At 39.2% G+C, this 24,543-nt stretch overlaps 1 protein-coding gene and 1 long non-coding RNA gene across 2 annotated transcripts in view; one reads left to right on the forward strand and one right to left on the reverse strand.

Moving 5' to 3' along the window:
• dync2h1 (dynein cytoplasmic 2 heavy chain 1) overlaps positions 1 to 24,543 on the forward strand; it is a 440,753-nt gene that overhangs the window by 273,702 nt on the left and 142,508 nt on the right. The window contains exons 77-79 of the mRNA XM_073043598.1: positions 5,003 to 5,075; positions 13,527 to 13,687; positions 17,588 to 17,713. Coding sequence (XP_072899699.1) covers positions 5,003 to 5,075; positions 13,527 to 13,687; positions 17,588 to 17,713 — 360 coding nt within the window. The remainder of the gene's footprint in view (positions 1 to 5,002; positions 5,076 to 13,526; positions 13,688 to 17,587; positions 17,714 to 24,543) is intronic.
• LOC140726783 (uncharacterized) lies at positions 251 to 12,768 on the reverse strand. The gene is made up of 3 exons (XR_012098726.1): positions 12,650 to 12,768; positions 5,193 to 5,261; positions 251 to 586 (listed from the first exon to the last, which is right to left on the reverse strand). It is a non-coding gene; the product is annotated as an uncharacterized lncRNA (long non-coding RNA).

A 24,543-nucleotide genomic window follows, 5' to 3' on the forward strand; every position in this document is an offset into this window, starting at 1 on the left:
ATCCCTCCTCCCCCACCAGCGACAAAGCATCAGCACCCTCCACCGAGCACTCAAGTGTGCAGAAAAAGCATCAATAAAGACACAGATTTGCAGCACCCCAAAGACTACAGATTCACCCAGTAATTCAACAGACCAAAGTCTCTCTCTCTCTCTCTCTCTCTCCCTCTCTCTCCCTCTCTCTCTCCCTCTCCCTCTCCCCCTCCCCCTCTTCCCCCCTCCCCCTCTCCCCCTGTCCTTAATAAGGGAAAAAAGAGGTGTCCCTGTTTCACAGCGAGAGGGGAGACATAACAAACAACTCGCTGATTTATGGTGTTAAAAGTCTGTTGCGGCACTTTTTCCAAGCTCCGCGCCCAGAGAATCAGCCCCGGAAAGGCTCAGGTCTCTGGACACACAGCCGGCAGCTAACCCACTGCTCCTGAGGTTTCGTGTTCTCCCACAACACCTCAGTCTGGGGCACCGGCCTTGAATCAGCCTGTCTCCAGTGTCACGAAAATTCAGCACCCTGAAGGTGTGCTAGTCTTCCAGGCCGTGTCCTTGGGATATCAAAAAGTGGCTGGTCGTGAGGCCCTGAGAGTGGGTCCCATTCCTGCAAAGAACCAAAGCCAGAGAGTAACTCCAGGTCAGGGTCGTCAAAAGAACCTTGAAAAGGTAAAAAAAAAGAGATATCAAAGATAGAAATAGAGCTGTTTCCAAAGATGCAAGCAAAAGAGTTTAGTGCCATCTTGACTTTGCTCTGCCCTCTTGTTAACTCCATGAAGTTATTCATTTTGTTTTTAATAATGTAGTGACAGGAATTTAAATAAAATCATTAAAAGCAAATAATTTCAAGAATTATTTGGACCAGGTTGGTCTTGTCTGAAGAAAGGATTAAATTAATTATCAATATTTTAAGCATGAATTTTCAATAAACCAACAAATTGCCTTTAACAAAGCAGAATATCCTTCACAAGAAAGCAACTGAACCAAATTTTGGAATTGAAATGTCTTATGTAGCCACACTACTCTATTACTAAATTGCATCTGAGGAATGAAGCAGGCAAATAGAGAACATTTCAAAAGATTGAGAACAAGCATTAAAAAAATCCAAAAACATTCTGTAGCGGTTCTTAGAGTAAAGAGGTTGTAAGAAGTAAGGTAGAACCAAACAGACATCAACAAAAGAAATCTATTAATGCTGATAAAGAGATGGTTGAGGTACTAAATGAGTATTTTTATCAGCCTTTCCTATAAAGGAATGTGCTTCCAGAGTTCCAGCAAAGGAAGATATAGAAGATTGAACTAAAAATTTGTTGACAAGATGTATTAGGAGGTCGAACTGAACTTACTATTAAGAAATCATCTAGTGATACACCACAGGTTGTTGAGGAAAGCAAAGGAGATCATCATACATTTATTTCACAGAGGGCCATTTGTGCCATTATTGAGCATAGAACAGTACAGTGCAGTACAGGCCCTTCAGCCCATAATGTTGTACTGACCTCTTAACCAACTCAAAGGCCAATCTAACCTTTCCCTCTGTATAGCCCTCCATTTTTCTTTCATCGATGTGCCTATAAGACATAGCAGCAGGATTTAGCCATTTGGCCCATTGAGTCTGCTCAGCCATTCCATCATGGCTGATTTATTATCCCTCCCAACCTGTTTTTCTTGCCTTCTCCTCATAACCTTTGACACCCTTACTATATAAGAGTCTGTAATACATCTGTCTTTGTCACCATCCCCAAAAGTACATTCCATGCACCCACCACTCTCTGTGTAAAAATACCTACGTCTGATACCCTCCCTATACTCTTCTTCACTCACCTTACAAAGATGTCCTCTAGTATTAGCCTTTGCGGCTCTGGGATAAAGATACTGGCTGTCCTCTCTATGACCTTAGCATTTTATAGCCACTATCAAGTTGCTCAATCTTTCTTCATAATTCATGCTCTCTAACCTTGACAGCATCTTGGTAAATCTTCTCTAAAGCTTCCATATCCTTCCTATAATGAGGTAATCAGAATTGAACACAATACTCCAAGTGTGGTCTAACCGGGGTTTTATAGAGCTGCATCATTACCTCATGGCTGTAAAACTCAATCCTCCAACTAATGAAGGCCAGAAAAGAAATATCTAGCCTAATGCCATCCTGCACAGCATTCCTATTCAAGAACTGTTTAAATGTGATGAAAGTTTCTGTCTCTAGCTTCTTATCAGGCTGTGAGTTTGAGATTGGGTGAGCAGTTGTATGGGTATATCCCACTGATCCTTCTAGCTTATACTTTCTGGCTTTTGTCACTGTAGCTGGCAGAGTTTATGAGCTAGTTGCAACGACCCTGGCTATTATCCAAACATCTCTAGATTTCATGATAATTGCCATAAGGTGGGAATTTGCACTATATTTTCTGAAAAAGAGAGGGTATAGAGATAGAGCCAGTAACTATAGACTGTAGAAACAATAATTGTAGACAGAGTTAGAAGTTGCTTGGACAAGTTTAGTGTGGTAAGAGAAAGTCAGTATGGACTTAGGAAAAGCAAATTTTGTGTAGTAAATTGAAATGTGATAGTTACTCGATGAAGTATCAGAGGGAGAACAATGCTGTAATGCTGTTTATGTTACATGTATGGTCTTCCAAATGATAGTTTGATATAGTCTTACTTAGTAGTAAGTGACCAAAAATCTTTGAATAAAATGGGTTCTGGTGGCATGAATTCAAAATTGCTTAAGTGACATGAAACAAAGTATCATTGAAGAATGGTTCATTGGCTTTGAAGAAATTGTATACTGGAATGCCCAGGAGTTGACAGTGGGACCATTGCTTTCCCTAACACTTATTATTGACTTTGTTAGGTGCACATCTTCCAAATTTGCAGACGGCATAAAACCTGGGGGTACTGTGAAGTGTGAGGAAGATAGTAATAGACTTTAAGAAGATATTGACAGGTTGGTGGAATGGATGGACAGATACCAGATGAAATTTAATGCTGCAAAAAGCCTTGTTACATTTTGAGGAATGGGTCGAAGCAGGCTGAGAACAAGGTTGCAGTAACTACAAGTTCCTGTAGTTTATAAATAGAGGAGTAGAGGACAAGAATGCTTCAACCATAACTGGAATAGTACACTCATATCTGCACGCCACACTCTGTTAAAGATGTAAAAGCTTTCATGAGAATGCGGAAAAGATTTGCTAAAATAACACCAGGGACCTTACTAGATCAGGAAAACTGGTGTCGTATTCCTTGGAACAGAGGTGATTAAGAAGGAAATCCGATAGAAGTGTTTGAAATCATGAAGGGTAAAATAAGAGGAGGTGCAGAGTACCTGCTGCTATTTAAGCAGGGAACACAAAATGAAGATGCTTAGTAAAAGAAAGTGACGTGAGGGAAAAGTAGTGAGTGGTTAATGTCTGTAATGTAGCACCTAGACTGTAGTGAAAGCAGATTCATGCTGTGAGTTCAAAAGGCAGGCAGATGAATTTCTGAAAAGAAAGAAGTTTCAGAGAAAGCAGGGAGAGTGGAACTGGTTAGGTAGTTCATACATAGAGCCAGCATGGACTTGAGAGACTGAATGGGCTCTTTCTTTGCTTTCTCTATTCTACAATTCTGTGACCAAATTTCAGAAGAAGTTACAGTATGAGATCACTGCAGTACTAACCTTTACGTCTAATGAACTAAGACAAATTCCTATCCCCAAACATTTTTCTGACTTCCACTAAATGGAACACTTAGCATCTATTGAATGATATGCTGCTTATAACGAAAAATTATTTATGTTTCGTGGGTGAAGTTTTTAAACTACTACAAACATAACATTAACATTGTCCAGCTCAGTCAGTTCAGAATTATCATTTCTGTGCATGTTTAACTGTTAGCAAAAAACCATGCCATTCAAATGAGAGAGAAAAAACTACATTGAAGTTAAATTTATTAATGAAAGATTTTAAGTTAAACTTAATTTCTAGGTTAATGTAATATTTTTATAACTATTTATCATAATACACTGTATTCCAGTTAATTGGGACACATCAAGACCTGCACATTTTGGCCCATTTAATCGGCTGCCCCAATTAGGTAAAGTTTCATGGAAATAGTTAAAAAAGCATGAAAAACAAGGAACTACCATTTAACTGAGTAACAAATTACTATTTGTTATAATAAAATTACTATTTTATTTATTTAAATAAAATAGAGAGCAAATTAAACAGTACAAAAACTACTACAGTACTACAAAATGGTGTATTAGTTCCTAATCGTTATCAAAGGAGGAATTAATCCAATGCACATGGTGTTCTTTTGATTGACCGTAAATGAATAGAATCAATGCAGACACCTGGTGCAGATAATGGACTACCTTCAGCTGCACCCTCCAAATCTTTATTTTCATCGTAACATTCAAGATGATTGTCAATATCTTCAAATTCTTCATAGATCCTAACTTGTTGAAATAGTAAAATCGTTTCATTTTCACTCGTGGTGGTTTCTGACATCTCCAAGCTTCAATGCTTCAAACCACAGTGAGCAATACATTTCTGAATTGTCTTACTTGCCATCTATCAGCAACAAAAGTCATAGCTTTTTAAACACAAACATGGGCAAGTGACGCTATTTAAAAACTGGTTGGCAACAATTTCCTATCCCAATTAAGCGGCATAGTGTCCCAAATAAACAAAGGGAATCCTGGCTACTTTCTCATTTATTTTTGTTCTTTAAGAGTTGTCTCAAGTAAGTGGCTGTCCCAATTAACCGATGGCCCAATTAACTGGAATCTGCTGTATTCAGTTATCTTCATGAACAGGTAAGATTCTAGACTTGTATTGGGTTAGGACTAAATTGTATCCAAGGGATGTTTTGCAGCACTAAGGAAGCTTAGCTGGAGCAGAACTATGAGAGAAGTTAAAGCTTAAGACTGACAGTATTGACAGCATTTTTTAACAATTATAATAAATCACTGTGAGTTCTATTGACACCATGCAGCTTTCTCACAAAACACTGGTACATCAACAACTGCTTGTTTTCTTCAAAGGTTCTGGTTGTTCAAGCAATAAGACCAGACAGACTTCAAAGTGCCATGGCTCTTTTTGCATCCAAAGCTCTTGGTAAGAACAATATTTATTCAGCAACATCTGACAGTACGTGTTTCACTATTTTTATTATAACTATTATGTATTATGTATATATATTATGTATATTATCTATAGTCCTGGTCTCCTTACCTGAGAAAGGATGTACTTGCCATAAAACTGTGCAGATTTCCCAGATGGACTTCAGGAATAGTAGACTGGCTGGGTGAAGAAAAATTGATTAGCTGGCAAAAGAAGTAGAATTTAGAAGAATAAGAGATGCCATTAAAAGCTTATAAATTTCTTAAAGGACTTGACAAGCTAAATGGAGGAAGGTATTTCCCTTGTTGAGTTGAGGTTCAGGAGCTACAATTTAAGAATGAAGGTTGGGCTGTTAAAGGTTGAGATGAGGAGAGGTTTCTTTGCTCAGAGATCTGTGAACCTTTGGAATTCAATTCCCACAGATTTGCAGAGGGTTAATCATTATGCTCATTCAAAACAATAATTCGTATAATCTCTGGGATTTAAGAGAAACAATGGTTATGGTAGTTGTGGAGGTCAGCCATTATTTTCGAAGGCTGGATGGCCAACTTCTGCTCCCACTTGTGTGTTTTTTAAATGTTAAATCAAAAATTATTTCCAGAGAATGATCAGGTTCCAGAAGTCTTTCCAAGAGATCTCAATGTAAGTTGTTTCCATCAGTAATGTTGAATGGAATTTGAACAGCAATTTGAGGATGAGGAACATAAGGCATAATGGTTGAAAGCAAAAATGGGGAATTGAATGTGACTTCTGTCAGAAATAGCTTATGTAGGAGTGGCATCACAGACTGGTAGTCCAGAACTATTCAAGAAGTCCAGATATGACCTACAAAAGGCTATTTTAAGGGCAAAAAACAATTCCAATTGAAGTTAGAGATGGAATTGGATGCATATCAGCTCTGGCAATGTTTGCACACTAATACTTCCAACAAGACGAAACTAAGCATCATGAATGGTTGTGATGCTTCACTCCCAGATGATCTCAATGCCTTTAATTCACACATTGAAAGGGAGAATAGAACTACACGTGCAAATCCCTGCAGCTTCTGGTGACGCTGTGACCGCTGTCTTGAAGGCTGATGTCAGAACATCTTTCGAGAGGATGATATCTTTCATGGCATCAGACCCAGACGGTGTACCTGGCAGGGCACTGAAAACCTGTGCCATCCAACTGGCAGGAATGTTCAAGGATATCTTCAATCTCTCACTGCTGCAATTGGAGATCCTTTCCTGCTTCAAAACTGCCCAAGAGGAGCAGTCTGAGCTGCCTCAGTGACTATTGCCCAGTTAAACTCAGATCTACTGTGATAAAGTACTTTGAGAGCTTGGTCATGACGAGAATCAACTCCTACCTAAGCAAGAGCCTGGACCCGATGAAGCTTGCCTATTACCACAAGAGGTCTACAGAGGATGAAATCTCATTGGCTCTCCACTCAACCTTGGACAATAGCAATACTTACAGAACTGTGCAAAAATCTTAGGCACATAAATATAGTTAGAGTGTCCAAGATTTTTGCGCAGTACTGTATTTGTCTACATGGAGCAGAGAGCAATTTTGTAATTCTGGTGGGGGCAAAGGATGTTGAGAATGCTGAGGGGCAAGTGTCACAGGAGGGTTGTGGGACAAGTGACGGGGGAAGTGTCAGGTGCAGGGATGGCCCAGATGTAGCCACACCCAGGCCTGAGACACCAGGCAAGGTCATTTCATTCCAAACAATTGGTTTATTGAGCATTACAGAATGCCTCTCTGATGCCTCCTGCTCGTTCTCTCCCTTCCCCTTTTCTCCAACTATGATTCCCCTCTCCTTGCCCCCTTCCCACTCTCAGCCCACTATAGAGACTCATATCAAAATCAGGTGTATTCACAAATGTCTTGAAATTTGTTTTTGTTTTTTTTTGTGGCAGCAGTACAGTGCTATACATAAGATTATTACAGAACTGTGCAAAAGTTTGATGCACCCTAGCTATTTATATATGCGCCTCAGACATTTGCACTGTTCTGTATGTCAAGCTGCTGTTTATTCATTACAGCTCAGTGTTCAACACAATTATACACTCAGTACTAATCAACAAACTCCAAACTCAGTGCTAATCAACAAACTCCAAAGCCTTTTGTATCTCCCTCTGCAACTGCATCCTTGATTTTCTCATCAGGAGACCATAGTCAGTGCAGATCCAAAACAACATCTCCTCCTCACTGTTAATCAACAACGACTCACCTCCAGGATGTGTGCTCAGCCACTGCTTTGCTCTCTTTACACCCATGACTGTGTGGATAAGCACAGCTCTAATACCATCTGTAAATTTGCTGATGACACAACTATTGTTGGCAGAATTTCAGATGGTGACGAGGAGGCGTATAGGAGAAAAGATAAATCAGCTGGTTGAGTGGCGTTGCAACAGTGACCTTGGACTCAACATCATTAAGACTAAGGAAGTGATTGTGGTCTACAGGAAGGGGAAGTTAAGGGATACCCACCAGTCCTCATGGAATGATCAACAGTGGAAAGAGGGAGCAGTTTCAAGTTCCTGCGTGTCAACACCTCTGAAGATCTATCCCGAGTCCAACATTGTGATGCAATTACAAAGTAGGCATGAGTGTAGCTGTATTTCATTAGGAGTTTGAGGAGGTTTGACATGTCACCAAAATCTGTCGCAAATTTCTACTGGTGCACTGTGAAAAACATTCGAACTGGTTGCAACACCTTCTGGTGAGGAAGGGCCATTGCACAGTATCAGAAGAACCTGCAGAAAGTTGTAAGCTCAGCCAACTCCATCATGGGCACTAGCCTACCCAGCATTGAGGCCACCTTTAAAAGACGATACCTCAAAAATGCGTCATTCATCGTTAAGGACCCCCATTACCCAGCGCATGCTCTCTTCTCATTACTACCATCAAGGAGGGGGTACAGATGCCTGAAGACCTATACTCAACATTTCAGGAACAGCTTCTTCCCAATCGCCATCAGATTTCTGAATGGGCATTGTACCCACATACACTACCTCACTATTTTTTTTTCTTTTTTTAACTAGTTGTTTGGACGATATATTTAATTTCTATTTTTATATATTTCATATTGTAATTTTTAGTTTTTAAAATCATTTATTGCAAAGTATTGCTGACACAGAACAACAGATTTTTAAATTTGTTGAACTTGATTCTGATTCATTCTGATAATCTGAATAGCTTCCTTTCATTTGGGTTCCTTTGTATCTAACTCGTTCTTGCTATTCATGGATTCTTGCTATATTTAAACTGCCAAAAGATCATAAAATTGTTTACAAAGCAAAAGGCTTTTCCAAATATATGTAAATCTGCATTAACTTTTTAATGTTTTGATGATTCAGAAATAATTTTAGTTTAGCAATTGCAGTTAAGGAATGATAAAAAAATCTGCCATTGGTAAAGCACTAGTAAAATCATTTAAAAAAACCATAAGAGGTTGTTTATACCTTTTGAGCCTGCTTAACTAATCTTTGCTGATCTTTTATCTCTTTGCTATTTTCCTGTAGTATCCTCATTATCCCTGATTTTCTTGATATCCAACAATATATCAAATTCTGTTTTGAGTGTCCTCAGTGGCTGACCTCCCAAATCCTCTAGGATAAATAATAGTGATCTTTAGTTCTTGGCCCTCTTAGCATCAGAATAAATATTGTTCTTGCATCTGCATTTGTTTTGTTAAATCAGACCATCTCTCCTTCATACAAGGAATTATATATTAATTCTGTTTAATTTATCCTGATTGGACTAGCTGCCAATCACAGGAAACGATCTGGTGAATCTTGTTGTATTTCCTTGATTATCCTTGTGCAGAAAACAAACTATTGGAGGAACTGAGCAGTCAAGTAGTGTCATTCTTTGACCCACTGAGTTGCTCCATCTTTTATTTTGTGCTCCGTCTCTTGTGATGCTAGAACAGCAGATATGTGGACATTCCAATTGCTTTCTCCCTGGGGCTTTATATAATTGCAGTAAGGTATTTTTATTCTTGTACTCAATTTCTCTTGCAAAAACCCCAAATACTTGCTGCACTTTCTTTTGGTGACTTTTGTACAGAGAAATCCAGGACCTAGAATCCTACAATTGTGCAAAGAGTGCATATTTACTTTGAGAAGTATTTGGTAACTTCTGCAACATCAATCAGACTGCAGCGCATCTGTATGTACAGACAGACTACATTATTCCTGGCCTTTTCATCTGAGCTAGAGATACCAATAGGGAAATTTCCAGTTCTGCAAACTTTTAGAATTTCTTGTATTTCCATTTGATACAGAAGTTGGTAATTCAAGATTATGCCACTTGCCTGATCAATCTCATACCCCAATTATTTCCCTTCAACTTATTTTTCAAGTGCCTATCAATTCCTACCAATTCTACTGTAGTTAACTTATTATCAACCCTTTGAGATGCGGAAGGAAATCCATGCAATCACAGGGAGAATGTGCAATGTCCACAGAGTACCGAAGAATCCAGTTGATCCCAACTTGCTGATACTGTGCAGCATTAGTGTTATGCCTCTATGTCCCCCATGGACCAGAGATATAAGAAACAAAAAGCAGAATAGATGGTGTTCGGAGTCCAGTGTAGAAACCACCTTAATTTTATGACCAGAAAAAATTCTTGGAATGGCTGCATCACATTTCTATTTACCTAATGCCTCCAACACCCAGCAAACAGTCATGGTGATTTTATATTGCACTATTCAATCATCCTAGTCCTGCTCAGTTCTATCCTCTGAAACCATATTGCAGTAAGTTTCAGCAAACATGGACACAGCAAATGAATACACACCTTTATCAGTACAGGAAGCATCACTGTGATATGGGGTACCCAGATAACTTCAAGTAAAGGTCAGTAAAAGTATGCAGCATTGTAGATGTCAGTGTACTAAGTGACATCTTTTTGAAGATGCTTTCTTCTGAACGATGAATTGATCAATCTTGGCTAAGGAACAGAGGAAGCAATTATTGTTCAGTTGTATCAGTGAATAATGGTGCTATTATTAAATAAACTAACCTTATATTTGCCTATTCTTCTTCCAAATTTTTCTCTACCACTACAATACCTTTCTAATGTCATTTCCCATCAATGAATTCTGAAATTTTCCTTCATTAGTCAAAGTATTTGACATCAGAGAAGATGAAAGCAATTTTCAGAAAATGATTGGATTGCTAGTAAATGGTACTGTAAAATACAGTTCATTCTACTTTTAGACCAGTTTACATAATAGTGGCATATTGTTTTATGTAGTGTGGCAGGATTTGCTTATAGAGAGCAACTAAATTCAATGGTGAGAAATAAACAACATTCATTTTCAGTATCTGAAATTATAAAATGCTGATTCTGAAAATATACGCTGTAATCCTCATTTAATCTTAATATCTTAACAAACTTCACAACTTCTGCTGGTGATATTAAACCTGATTCTGATTATCCAAAAGGAAACAACACCTTTCATGTATAAGAAAGTCTATGTTGTAGCTATCAATTCAGGTGAATGTGAGGTGTTGCATTTTCAGAAGTCAAACCGGGGCAGGACTTGAATTGAATTGACATTATTTCTTACATCCTTCACACACATGAGTAAAAATCTTTGTGTTACATCTCTGTCTAAATGTGCAATGTATAATTTATAATAAATAGTATGTACAACAGGACTGTCAATATAACATGGAAATTCATGTATCAGCATGTATTAAGCAGTCTGATGGCCTGGTGGAAGAAGCTCTCAGAGCCTGCTGGTCCTGGCTTTTATGCTGTGGTACCGTTTCCCGGATGATAGCAGCTGGAACAGTTTGTGGTTGGGGTGACTCGGGTCCCCAATGATCCTTCAGGCCCTTTTTACGCACCTGTCTTGGGAATCATGAGAAGTTCACATCTACAGATACGTGGGCTGTCCGCACCACTCTCTGCAGAGTCCTGCAATTGAAGGAAGTACAGTTCCCATACCAGGCAGTGATGTAGCCTGTCAGGATACCCTCAATTGTGCCGTTATAGAAAGTGAATGGTAGGGCTCTTGGGAGTGTTGAAGAACGGGGGACAAAGGAGTACGAGTACATAATTTGCTGCAAGTTCTGTTACAGGTAGACAGTATGATGAAGCAGGCAATTGGCATGATGGTCTTATTCAGTAAGGATATTGAGTATAACAGATGGGACAAAATGTTGCAGTTCTACAAGCTGTCACATGGGAGTATTGTGTGTAGTTTTGGTCACTGTGTACAGCAAATAAATCTTTAAGCCAGAAAGAGGGCAAGTGTTGCCAAGACTTGAGTATGATATTTATGTGGAGAAGGTTATGGATGCTAGTGAATTGAGACAAATGAGTTGTGGCATATTGAACCACATATGAATTACCAAGTAGGTAGTATTGGTGGTCATAAAGCACACTAAGATGGGAAATGGTTCCCCAATGTTGAAAGAGAGCTTGGGAACTGGCACATGGTGAGTTGAAAGGGAGTTCAACAAACGATTCCTCATTAACCAGATACCAAGCAATCAGGGGTTCTGGGTAGTCTGATCATGGATTATTAGACTTTTACCATATTCCATCCATTTTTTAATCTAGAAAACGTTATGTAGGAGGCACGTATCTCCGCACTTGAAAAAAATCTATGCCTTTGGTTCTTGCCACAAACTCCAGTTTCAGCTTGAAGTATCTTTTGAATAATTATTTAAATGTATTTGCTTCATTTTAGATCAAATCACAATCTAATGAATTAAAGTTTAAAGTGCCTTTATTTGTAGTTACTTTGATTGTTGGAATTGCTGCTTATCTAAATGGAGCTATTGATTTAATATAACCAAAGCCATCTACACAGGATGGAAGAGAAATTGCCAGTTGAATAAATTGTTGGTATGTATTGCCAGAAACCTATCTAAGAAATCAAAAATAACGTGATGAATATCCATGTTATGTTAGTTATATCTCATTTAGAGTACTGCATCCCTTACCAGTCACATGGGTTGTAACTCCCCCATGCAAATAGCAACAGATGAACTGTCCACCAGAAACAAATCTGCGAAACAGCCTTCCATCTTCACCCTCTGCTTCCTACGATCAATTCAATTATGAATTCAGTTAGGCAGCCTGCTGGATCCCACCTAACCTAACCTTCCAGACCCGCGTACCATGTGAAACCTTATCAGACATAGTCAATGTAGACTATGTCCACTACCTTGCCCTTGTCTTCCCTCTTGGTTGCATATTTAAAAAGCTCTAACAGATTTACAGGCTCAGTTTTCCACTCATAAATCAACACTGACTATCCCTGTTGAGACTTTGTCTATACAAATGCTGGTAGATCCTGTCCCTCCGAATCCATTCTAGTAACTTCCCCACCACTGATATAAGACCCATTGGCCTGTAATTTCCTGACTTGGCTTTGCTGCCTCTCTTAAATAATGGTACAAAATTAGCCATCCTTCAACCTTCAGGAGTTTTACTTCTGATTAAAGATGAAGCAAATATATCTGCAAAGGCCTCAGTGGTTTCTTCCCTCAGTTCCCAGAAGATCCAATGATGTACTTGATCAAGTTATTTGATTTATGCATCTAATTACTTACTATTTGATAATTCATATGTGATCCAATATGTCCAATTCATCTGCCTGAATTCCTTGGCATCCTTGATCTTCTCCACATAACTGCGTGGAGCATGGTGCTACCTTAGAAGCAAAGTAAAGTGGATTCTGAAAATTGAAAAAAGTATCCTGAAAATCCTGCTTGCATTAAGCAAGCCTGGCTGCGTCAATGAAAAGTTAGTATTGTTTACATATTGAGTAATGATCTTTGGTTAGAGTGAGCAAAGTTTAAAACCTGTTACTAGTCTAATAAATTTCCAATGCTAATGTAAGGGCAATAACCTGAATCTCTGTTTCTCTCTTCAATAACATTATCTGATCTGCTGAGTATTTTCAGTATTTTTTTTGTTTTATAGTTCCTAATTAAAAATCCAAATGTCTTTTTAAATAGTGGTTAAAACCAACGTTGCTTGGATAATAAACTGGTTCTGAACAAAACGCTACAAATCTGAGTCAAGTGTTCCCAATAGTAACGCTCAAAATGTGCCTTAATTAAATGGAACTTTGGAAGCTATGGCGACTTTCCGCCCCTCTTATAACAATGCTTTGGAACTTCATATCATAGAATTTGCCTAGCATCAACTTTATTTTTTACAAGTCTACTCTGACAGAGGTGATATGCTAACTTGCATTTAAGAATACATATATTTTTGTACAATTTAAAAACCTTATGGAATTCCAAAATTGTACAAAAATGTTATGATATATCTGCAGCAGTGATATTCAGCCTGCTGTATCTTATTAGTCTTTATTTTAATGTTACATTTACTTATACATGTTTGAATAATTTTTATTCTGATTTCTGCAATTCATCAGTTTTTATCCTGTGAAATATTAATGTGGATTTGTATTCATTTTAGGAATGAAGGAATTATCCCCACCTCTCTTAAATCTGAAACGCCTTTTAAGTGAAACACTGGCAACTGAGCCAGTTCTCATTATCATTTCACCTGGTGCTGACCCATCCCAAGAACTTCAAGAGCTGGCCGGTGAAACCATTGGTAGAGAAAACTTCCATGAGGTACAGAAAAAAGTCTGTTCAAAGTTCTAAATTTCAAAGTGAATTCATTATCAAAGTACAAAAATGTCCCCATGTGGAACCCTGAGATTCATTCATAAATCTTAAGCAGATAACTAAGATGAAAGGAAGTTTAGTCCAGATGGATATGAGAGTCTGTAGACCTGTACTGGATGCCTAGCTTACACCTCTTCCAATTTAGTGTGTTGTATTAGTTGTCCATGACGTAGTGCACTCTACTTTGGAGAAACCAAATGTTCATTGCAGGACACTGTGCAGACTGGAAGGTGACTGAATTTTCACTTGTGTTCCTCTTTAAGTCTACATTCCACTTCTACCACTGCCGCGTCCAAAAAAAATCCAATAAATAGGATATCATTATATGAGTAAGGATATTACAGCCCTCGACATTTAACATTGAATTCAATGACTTCAGGTGAGCAGCGTTTCCACTTTATATTATGGCTGCTCAGTTCTAATCTATCTGCCGTCCATCTGTAGTGTTAATATTTTCTCTCTCCAATTATGCTGATTGCCCTGCTGCATTTTTCTATCAATTCTTTAATTTCAGACTTTTAGTAATTGTAGTATTTTGTATTAGCTAATTCCAGAATTTTCTACTCTTCCTTGTACGTATTCAGTTCCTTCTATTTAGAGCAGCTGCAATAAAAAGCCTTTACCATTCTGAATTTCCCTAGTTATGACGAAACTTTAGCTTTCCTCTTGTATCTGCTGAATATTCATTGCATTTCATTTTTCATACATGCTAGTAAGCCCATTTGGAAAGAAAAACAAAGCATTTTCTTATTTGGAGGGATTCAACTGAAAATTCAGACTACAATATTAAGATACCGTATAATGAGGCTTGAATTCTTTATACAACTCCCTATAACCAGAATTATGCTTTTAAATTCTGGCCTAACTTGAAGTAAAGCAATTTTGTGCACATTTTTCCTTGAATTGGTACCTGTCAGGAAATCAGTCTACTCAAGTTTCAGGACATTTTTTTTATTCTCTCTAAGACATCCACCAAATGGCAGCAAGAGTTGCACAACATATAAAATTTATCTGCATTGAGATTATTCATAAAACAGGCATCTTTTACTAACTCTGTTAGATTTAATTTATATGGAACTTTGTTTAGATACTGTCAATAGACAATAGATGCAGGAGTAGGCCATTCGACTGTTCGAGCCAGCAGCACCATTCACTGTGATCATGGCTGATCATCCACAATCAGTACTCCGTTCCTGCCTTCTCCCCATATCCCTTGACTCCGCTATCTTTAAGAGCTCTATCTAACTCTTTCTTGAAAGTATCCAGAGAATTGGCCTCCACTGCCTTCTGAGGCAGAGCATTCCATAGATCCACATCTCCCTGGGTGAAAAAGTTTTTCCTGAACTCCGTTCTAAATGGCCTACCCCTTATTCTTAAACTGTGGCCTCTAGTTCTGGACTCCCCCAACATTGGGAACATGTTTCCTGCCTCTAGCGTGTCCAATCCCTTAATAATCTTATATGTTTCAATCAGATCCCCGCTCATCCTTCTAAATTCCAGTGTATACAAGCCCAGTCGCTCCAATCTTTCAACGTATGACAGTCCCACCATCCCGGGAATTAACCTATCATGTGGATGATTCTAATTTCCCAGTTTTGAAAGTATATAGAGAAACATGTGAGGCTACAAGATATCCAAGAATTGTGGGAGAAAAAAAAGTTTATTACTATCATAATATACCGAAAAGAGAATTCTGATGGGTGACTTTGTTTGTCTTAAAGTTTAAAACTATCCTAGACCCTACTATGCCCAGATCAGAAAATAACAAGCTTTACTTTCTGGCAAAACATTTCAGCATGCTAACTCTGTCAGGCAGCTCAGGAACAAAAGCAGCTAAAGCTGTTCATATTTTGGACAATAAGGTGTCTGATAGATTGCTTTCTAGTCTTGAGTGTCAAAGAGACGATGAAAGGGTTGTTGCTTAACTTATCAATTATATGTTACAACACAGAAGACTACCATTTCGTCCAAGGGATCCAAGTGCCCAGAATTCCTTAATATTTCCCATTATTTTCTTTTCCATGCTCAACAATTCTCCATTGATACTATTGCCACTTACATGCAGTAAAAGGTAAGTTACAATAGTCAATTAATCAAACAACAGCTCTTTGGCATGGAAAGAAACCAGAGCATTCAGCAGAAATTTAATTAGTCATTGTGAATACACAGAAATCCAGTCGGACTGTACCTCAGGTCAGATTCATAGATTGACTTCCCTAACTGATGTGCCACGGTGGTTCACCTTTGCTTTTGTCAATTAAGATATTCTGGGGGAAAAAAAATGTAAATTTGATTATGTTATGCAGAGGAAAGTCATCTGTTTGGTCTTATCTCTCGCAATGAAGTGTCAGCCATCTTACCTGCCGCGGGAGATTTCAGTGATTATTTTGGCGGCGGTGTACGTTCTACCTCAGGCCAATGTCAAGCAGGCTTTAGATAATCTAAGTGATGTGATCAACATGCACGAAACATGCCTTCGCCATCATTTTGGGGGATTTTAACCAGGCCAGCTTGAAAAAAATCACTAAATAATTATCATCAATACATCACTTGTAGTACCAAAGGAAACAACACACTGGACCACTGTTACACCACCATCAAGAACGCTTACCATGCTATTCCATGCCCACACTTTGGAAAGTCTTATCACCTGGTTGTACTTCTAATCCCTGAGTATAGGCAGAGACGGAAGACTGCAGTACCAGGAGTGAGGGCCAAGAAGGTATGGACAAGTGAAGTACTGGAGTGCTTACAGGGCTACTTTGGATTGGTGGGCAGAGCTGTATTCAGGGATTCGTCTTCAAAACTGAATAAGTATGCTGTAGATGTTACTGACTTAATTAAAACTTGTGTAGATGAGTGTGTGCCTATGAAAACTTGCTGTACATTCCCAAACCAAATGCCACGGATGAACCAGGAGGTTTGTCGCATGCTGAGGGCTAGAACTGTGGTATTTAAATTCAGCAACGCAGGTTTGTTCAAGAAAACCAGGTATGACTTGTGGAGGGCTACTTCAAGAAAAAAGAGACAATTCCGAGCGAAGTTGGAGGTGACATCGGATGCGTGTCAACTGTGACTGTGTTTGCAGAACATAACCTCCTACAAAGCAAAACCCAAGAGCATGAATGGCAGCAATGTTTCACAACCAGATGAAGTCAACTCCTTTTATGCTGCTTTAAAACAGAGAGTATAACTACAGCTGTGAAGATCTCTGCTGCACCTGGTGACCCTGTGATCTCTGTCCAGGAGCCCATGCTTGACTGTTTTTCAGGAGGGTAAACCCTTGTAAGGCGGCAGACAGGAGCAAGATATACCAGCTGGTTGAGTGGTGTTGCAGCAACAATCTTGCATTCAATGTCAGTAAGACCAATGAGCTGATTGTGGACTTCAGAAAGGGTAAGGTGAAGGATCACAAACCAATCTTCATAGAGGGATCAGAAGTGAGCAATTTCAAGTTCCGGGTGTCAAGATCTCTGACGATCTAATCTGGTCCCAACGTATATCTGGAGCTATAAAGAAGGTAAGACAACAGCTATATTTCACTCCAGACAAATGAGGAGTTGAGGAGAACCGAAGTCAGACTCCAGATCACGGCCTTTAAAAGAACCTTGAAAAGGAAATAAAAGGGATATCAAAGATGGAAATAGAGCTGTTTCCGAAGATGCAATCAAAGGAGTTGCCGTTTATCACCATCTTATCTTTGCTCCGCCCTCGTCAGCTGTGTTTAAATATGTAATATTACAGATGTTCAGTTTTTTCATGTTTAGGTAGTTTCTCATGATTAGTAAATATTTATCATTTCAATGTATTAGTTGAAACAGAATTTGTTGTTTGTACCATCTGCAGGTGGCAATGGGCCAGGGTCAAGCTGATGTAGCTATCCAAACACTAAAGGAATGTGCACGCAATGGAGATTGGTTGTGTTTAAAGAACTTGCATCTGGTTACAACCTGGCTGCCAGTTTTAGAAAAGGTAAGAAGGAGCATCATTTCAAACTTATTTGGAGACCTGGGTCAGAATGTTACACTTTTAAAAGACTGCCAGAGAAAGAAGATTATGTTTACAGAATTTGTTAAAACACTCATCAGATAAATTTCTTTTAGAAGTCATTTCATTTGGCTTGGCTGTTCACGTCCATTTTTCCAAATAAATATTCAAAAAATCCTGGTGATCAGAACAACTAAAGCAGTTGTAATGCTAAGTATTTTTGCATTGAATTTAAATAGGCATTTGTTTAATTATTTTCTTCAACTTCAAATTTCAGTTTCACTCGTAATAAATTGCAATAAAATATCCCTTGCATACATCGGAAAAGAAAATATCATGCAATTACCAGCTGAAGAATCAAAATGGCAGTCAAAGTATACAAAATATTAATAAACACGGACAAATACACAGTTGTTGGATTCTCATGCTTTAATCCAAGGCTCTTGCAGAAGTCAGGAAAGACAAACAAGCCTTGTTGATTCACGATCCTTTTATTAAGCATTGAAAGAACAAGGAAAAATTGAAACACACAGTGACTGAAGTCTTCTAAGCAAAGAGTCAAATGAGCTATGATGTTAAGATTAAGTTGGCTGTCCTTGCAGTCAGCTACTTTTATACCCATTGATAAGGTCAAATTTGTAGTTAAGAGTTAACCAATGAGATAGCCATTATTATAATAATGCAAACTGAGAAGCTTCCAGAGCTTTCCAGCACCCTACTTCGTACAGCCACTAGTGGACGCATTGAGCTTGCATATACATTTTGCAATTGCTAGGAAACAGAATAAACTGTTACATGTTTCAGTGAAGAGAGGCTTCAGGCAAAGAAAGCTAAAAAAGAAAAGCTTAGGGTAAAGTTTTTTTTCCCCCCCCCTCTCCTTTCCTTCTTTCTATCTTCTCAGCTAGGACTGTAGAGATACCAGGCAGGATAATGGAATGCTCCTCTTGCAGGATGTGGGAAGGCTGGGAGAAGTGCATCCAGCTTCTAACATTCCATGTTAAGGAGTTGGAGCTGGAACTAGATGAACTCTGGACTATTCGGAGGGCTGAAGGGATGATAGATAGGACATATAGAGAGGTAGTTATACTGAAGTTCTAGTACGCAGGAAACTGGGAGACAGTCAGGAAGGGGAAAGGGTTAAGGAGCCAGTGCAGAGTACCCCTGTGGCCATTCCCCTCAACAATGGGTATCAACAGGTATATCACTGGATATTGTTGGTGAGTTAGTGGGAGGGGTGTGACCCAACAGAGAAATGTCACAGTGGTCAGGTCTCTGGCACTGAGTCTGATTTTGACTCAGAGTGGAAGGAGAAGAAAAGGTATGTTGTGGTGATAGGGAATTCATTGGTTAGAGGAAGTTCTGTGGGTGAGAACAAGATTCCCAGATGGTATTGTTGCCTCCTGAGCGCCAGGGCCCGGGACATCTCGGATCAAGCCCTCACCATTCTTAAGTGAAAGGGGAACAGCCAGAGCCATTGTTTATGTTGGTGTCAATGACAAACATAGGATGAGTGATGAGGTTCTGCATAGGAAGTTCAGGGAGTTGCAGTGTGTGATAAGATAAAGAGCAAGACCTCCAGGATTGTGAACTCAGGATTGCTACCCATGCCATGTGTTAGTGAGGCCAGAATTAGGAGGATTATACAGTTTAATATGTGGCTAAGGAACTGGTGTAGGAGGGAGGGCATAGGATTTTTGGGTCACTGGACTCTCTTCCAGGGAAGATGAGTCCTGTACAGAAGGGACAGTTTCCACCTGAAATGGAGGAGGACTAATATGCTAGTGGGAAGGTTCGTTAATACTGTATTGCATGGTAGTATTTAAACTAGAATTGTGGCGGAATGGGAACCAGAGTGCCAGAACAGTTAGTGGAGAGGTTGTGGAGGCAGATGTTGGTAAGACCTCAAAGTTAGGATTCAATAGGCTGAGCATGGTGTGACTAGTGTCTTGAGCTGCATGTATTTCAATGCAAGTATTGTAGGAAAAGCAGATGAGAGTGCTGAAGATGAGGTAGCTGGTTTACAAACAGAGGCAATGCGTATTGAAGAGGGGCTGTTGATGAGGCAAAATTGCAGTCAACAGGATGAGTTGCAACATAAAAGGAGAACAATATCGAGAAGGGTGGATACAGGACCTGAAGGTGTTGTATTTGAATATGCCCAGTATATGGAATAAGGTAGATGAACTTGTATACAATTGGCATGTATGATGTTGTAGGCATCACTGAGTCATAGCTGAAAGAAGATTATAGCTGGGAGCTTAATGTTGAAATATATACATTATATCAAAAGGATAGACAGGAAGGCAGAGGGGGTGGTATTGCTTCGCTGGTTTAAAAAAAACTGAAATTAAATCATTAGAAAGAGGTGACAGTGTTGGAAGGTGTTAAATGCCACTCCACTCTTGAAGAAGGGAGAGGGGCAGAAAAACAGAAATTATAGGCCAGTTAGTCTGACATCAGTGGTTGGGAAGATGTTGGTGTCGATTATTAAGGATGAGGTCTCGGAGTACGTGGATTTTCCCCCTCAGCCTCAATCACCTGCCATGCCCCAACTAAATAAGACTCTATATCGACCTCTGCCTTAAATATATCTAAAGACTTGGCCTCCACAGCCACCTACCTGAGTGCAATGAATTCCACAGATTCAACACTCTCTGGCTAAAAACATTTCTCCTCATCTCTGTTCTAACAGGATGCCCCTCAACTCTGTGGCTCTGTCCTTGGGTAGTATCGTTGTGATACTGGTCAGAATGTGCAGGTATTTGGATGTGTAGTTTTGGTAATTTCCCTTAAACACAGGATTTAATAGAATGGATGTGTGAGGCATCTGAATGGGGTGAACCATGCTGCTTGATAGCCAATGATTCTGCAGAGATTAATCAATACTAGCTGTTGCTGCAGAACATTTCAGACTTCTGTGGTTGTGCAGTGAAAAGCAGAAGTCTAAGGTGTTTTGAAGATCAAGTACAGATCCTGCTGACTGCTTGATCCATCTCTGGATTCTTATTAAGGCTTGTGGCAAAGCAATGACTGGCTGAAGAACAGGCAGACTTTGTCATTGGAACAGTAGATAACATATAGGATGATGGATACAGTTTTGTCGAGGGGTATGAAGAGGAATATTTTGATAAAATCTATTAATATGTCCCTTTTCACCATTGTCTCACAGATGAACATCCGTTTCAAGTAGCAATAAGCTGCTAATCAATGTGACACTGGAAAACTGGTTAATAAATTAATTTGATGCAAAATGATATTCTTAATGGACAAATCCTCAGCAATGTCCAGCATGACTTCTCTAATATATCTAGAAACATGAGTACACGAGTACACATCAGCACCTTGCTCGTGCTTTTAAGCCGTTTCAGAAATATTCTACTCTTTGGTAATCTGAAGCATGTGAGCCCAGCTAAACCGAGATTAACGCATCTTGCCCCAGCTAATTTTTTTTTTTTTTTACATTGCTGTACATATCTCCATAGTTCTTGCTCATTAACCAGGTAAACTTTAACAGTGAACCCTTAGCATGTGTGACATCTGAGGCGACCTCATCTTCATCCAGCTGCATGTACTGCAGAACAGCTGAAGAGCAGGATCTCCAAGGCAGTGTCATGTGTTAATCAGGGTAGGAATAGGATGATAATACCTATAAATGAGTGGCTGAGGAACTGGTGCGGGGGTAGGGTTTCAGATTTTTGAGTCATTGGGCTTTCTTCTGGGGAAGGTATGACCTATACATTAAGTACAGTTTACACCTGAACCCAAGGGGGGCCAATATCCTTGTAAGCAGATGTGCTAGACTAGAGCTGTTCAGGAGGATTTAAACTAATTTGGCAGGTGAATAGGAACAGGAATGATTTGGCTGAGGATGGGGTAGTTGGTATATGTAGATGCAGCGGGTAATGAAATTGTGAGGAAGGACAGGCTGTTGATAGGACAAAATTGCAGACAGTGAAGATGAGTTGAAGTGTAACATGGGGGCAAAATCTAAAAGAGTGATGAATACAGGACTGAAGGTGTTATATTTCACTGCATAAGTCTGAATTGTGTGTTATGTAATGAACCAGATTTGATTAGGGAGCTTAAGGAATTCTTTAGGAAGCAGTGATCATAATTTACCCTACAGTTCGAGAGGGTGAAGGTAAAGTCGGAAGTTTGCTGACCAGTGGTTGGAAAGATGTTGGAGTCCATTATTAAGGATGAGGTTTCAGGATACTAGGTGGCACGTAATAAAACAGGCCAAAGTCAACATGGTTTCCTCAAGGGGAAATCTTGCCTGACAAATCTGTTGGAATTCTTTGAAGAAATAACAGACAACATAGACAAGGAGAGTCAGTGATGTTGTATACTTGGATTTTCAGAAGATCTTTGAAAAGGTGCCACACAGGAGGCTGCTTATCAAAATAAGAGCCCATGGTATTACAGGCAAGGTACTAATGTTGATAGAAGATTGGATGACTGGCAGGTGGCAAAGAGTGGGAATAAAGGAGCCCTTTTGTGCTTGGATGCTGGTGTTCAGCAGGAGTTAGGATGGGGTTACTTTTTTCATGTTATATGTCAGTGATTTGGATGATGGAATTGATGGCATTGTGGCCAAGTTTGTGGACAATTTTGAAGCTAGGTTGAGGGGACAAAGTGTTGAAGAAGCAGGGAGTTTGCAGAATTACTTACAGATTGAGAGAATGGGCAAAGAAGTGGCAGATGGAATATGGTATAGGGAAGTGTATGGTCATGCACTTCGGTAGAAGGAATAAAGGCATACCATAGACTATTTTCTAAACAAGGAGAAAATACAGAAGTCCGAGGTGCAAAGGGACTTGGGAGTCCTTGTGCAAGATACCTTAACAGTTAACTTGCATGTTGATTCAGTGGTAAGGAAGGCAAATGCAATATAACCATTCATTTTAGAGGACTTGAATATAGTCTCATTGAGCCTTTTCTGCTCCAAAAAAACTTGTTCCATCCAGTGTTTCACACATAACTGAGACATCCCAGACAACAAGCTGGTGAATATCCTCTGCACTCTCTGTAGAGGATTCATGTTCTTTTTATTCTGTGGTGATCACTCCACAGAGTATTCCAGATATGGCCTCATCAATATTTTATGAAATTCTGCTAACTTCACTGCTTTTTCCCTCCATCATCTGCACAAGGGTTCTTTGTGTAGCTAAGGAAAATCATGGATCCTGTGCTATCCACATAGTCTTGTTATGTATTGAGTATCTCATATATTTAACGTCTCCTGTGTTGGTGTCAGTTCCAGAATATGGCTCACATCTGTAAGTAAGCTTTAAGTAGTTGAGACTTTTCTAGCCTTACAAAGTTAAGCACTCTTCTGAAATAGAGTGCCACTTAGTACTGGCTGCATGTTGGCATTATTACAGTGAGCAGATACCTACTGTGAAGTTTGTTTAGATGTTTGCATTGGATCAAATAGATAGAAATTAATTATGCATCCCAATTCCTGAGCATGCTTTTAACTGCTATTCAATTTCTTCCCCCTCCCCCAAAATATTTTAATTTACTAAATAGACTTTATTCACTTTTAACCTATTATGGGTGACCATAATGCTTGTCAGAACTTAACTAAGTTGTTGACATTTTAACCTGTTTTACTTAGTTCACTTCTGAATTACCATTATAAGTTTGAAAAAATGTAATTGACCATGAGAAAATATCATAATTAATGTATATTTTATATTTATTATTAGTGTCCTTCCCAACTTTGTTTCATGGTTGTAAAATGCTGCTGATTGCTAAAATAAGTAAAACAAATCTAATTATATGCATGGACCTTCCAGCAGAAATTTATTTCTAAAAGCCTTATCAGATCTATCCCAATAAAGTTAATAAGATCTAATTAGCCAAAATACAGAAGATATCAAGCAGTGTGTAAATGGGTCAGTCAGTCCATTATGTTTATTTGAGCAAATAACTTGTGGTTTAGTTTCATTAGTGATATATTGAAGTTACCGTAGATTCCGGACTACAGAGCGCACCTGATTAAAAGCCGCAGGCTCTAATTTTAGAAATAAAATCAATTTTTTAATTGTAAAGGCCGCACCGCTACTTTTAAATATACATACGTATCGGTAACACAAATTACGTTGCATATACTTTTTTACTGAACAGCACGAACAACATTCCAATATCTCCTAGCGACTGGTAAAAATATATATACTGCAGCCTACCAGGAAAAGTTATTGATCGACTTTAACTTAAAAGCAGCGTTTTCGCTCGGGTCTAATCGGGTCTGACGCGCTTGCGCAACGCGATCGGGTCTAATCGGGTCTGACGCGCTTGCGCAACGCGATCGGGTCCAATCGGGTCTGACGCGCTTGCGCAACGCGATCGGGTCCAATCGGGTCTGACGCGCTTGCGCAACGCGATCGGGTCCAATCGGGTCTGACGCGCTTGCGTAACGCGATCGGGTCTAATCGGGTCTGACGCGCTCGGGTCTTGCTTTTCTTCGAGTATTTTCCATGTTGATGAGGGTGAGTACAAATGACTGATTTACAATAATTTAATTGTGAAAGTGCGCTTGATTTATCGTACAATTTCATTGGACCTCTGTGAACTACTCATCAATTTTACTGGTCTACTGTTACGAGGCAAAATGTTTACGAGGCGGCATGAAAAAAAACCATGTATTAGCCGCTCTGGATTATAGGCCGCAGAGTTCAAAGCTGTTCAAAATGTGGGAAAAAAGTAGCGGCTTATAATCCGGAATCTACGGTACCAAAAAAGGTTAATGAGTAGTACAGATGCATTAATATTTATAATTTTCAAATGATTTACATAATGTAATCAAGCAT

Source organism: Hemitrygon akajei, chromosome 4 (assembly GCF_048418815.1).
Source record: "Hemitrygon akajei chromosome 4, sHemAka1.3, whole genome shotgun sequence".
Taxonomy (NCBI): Eukaryota; Metazoa; Chordata; class Chondrichthyes; order Myliobatiformes; family Dasyatidae; genus Hemitrygon; species Hemitrygon akajei.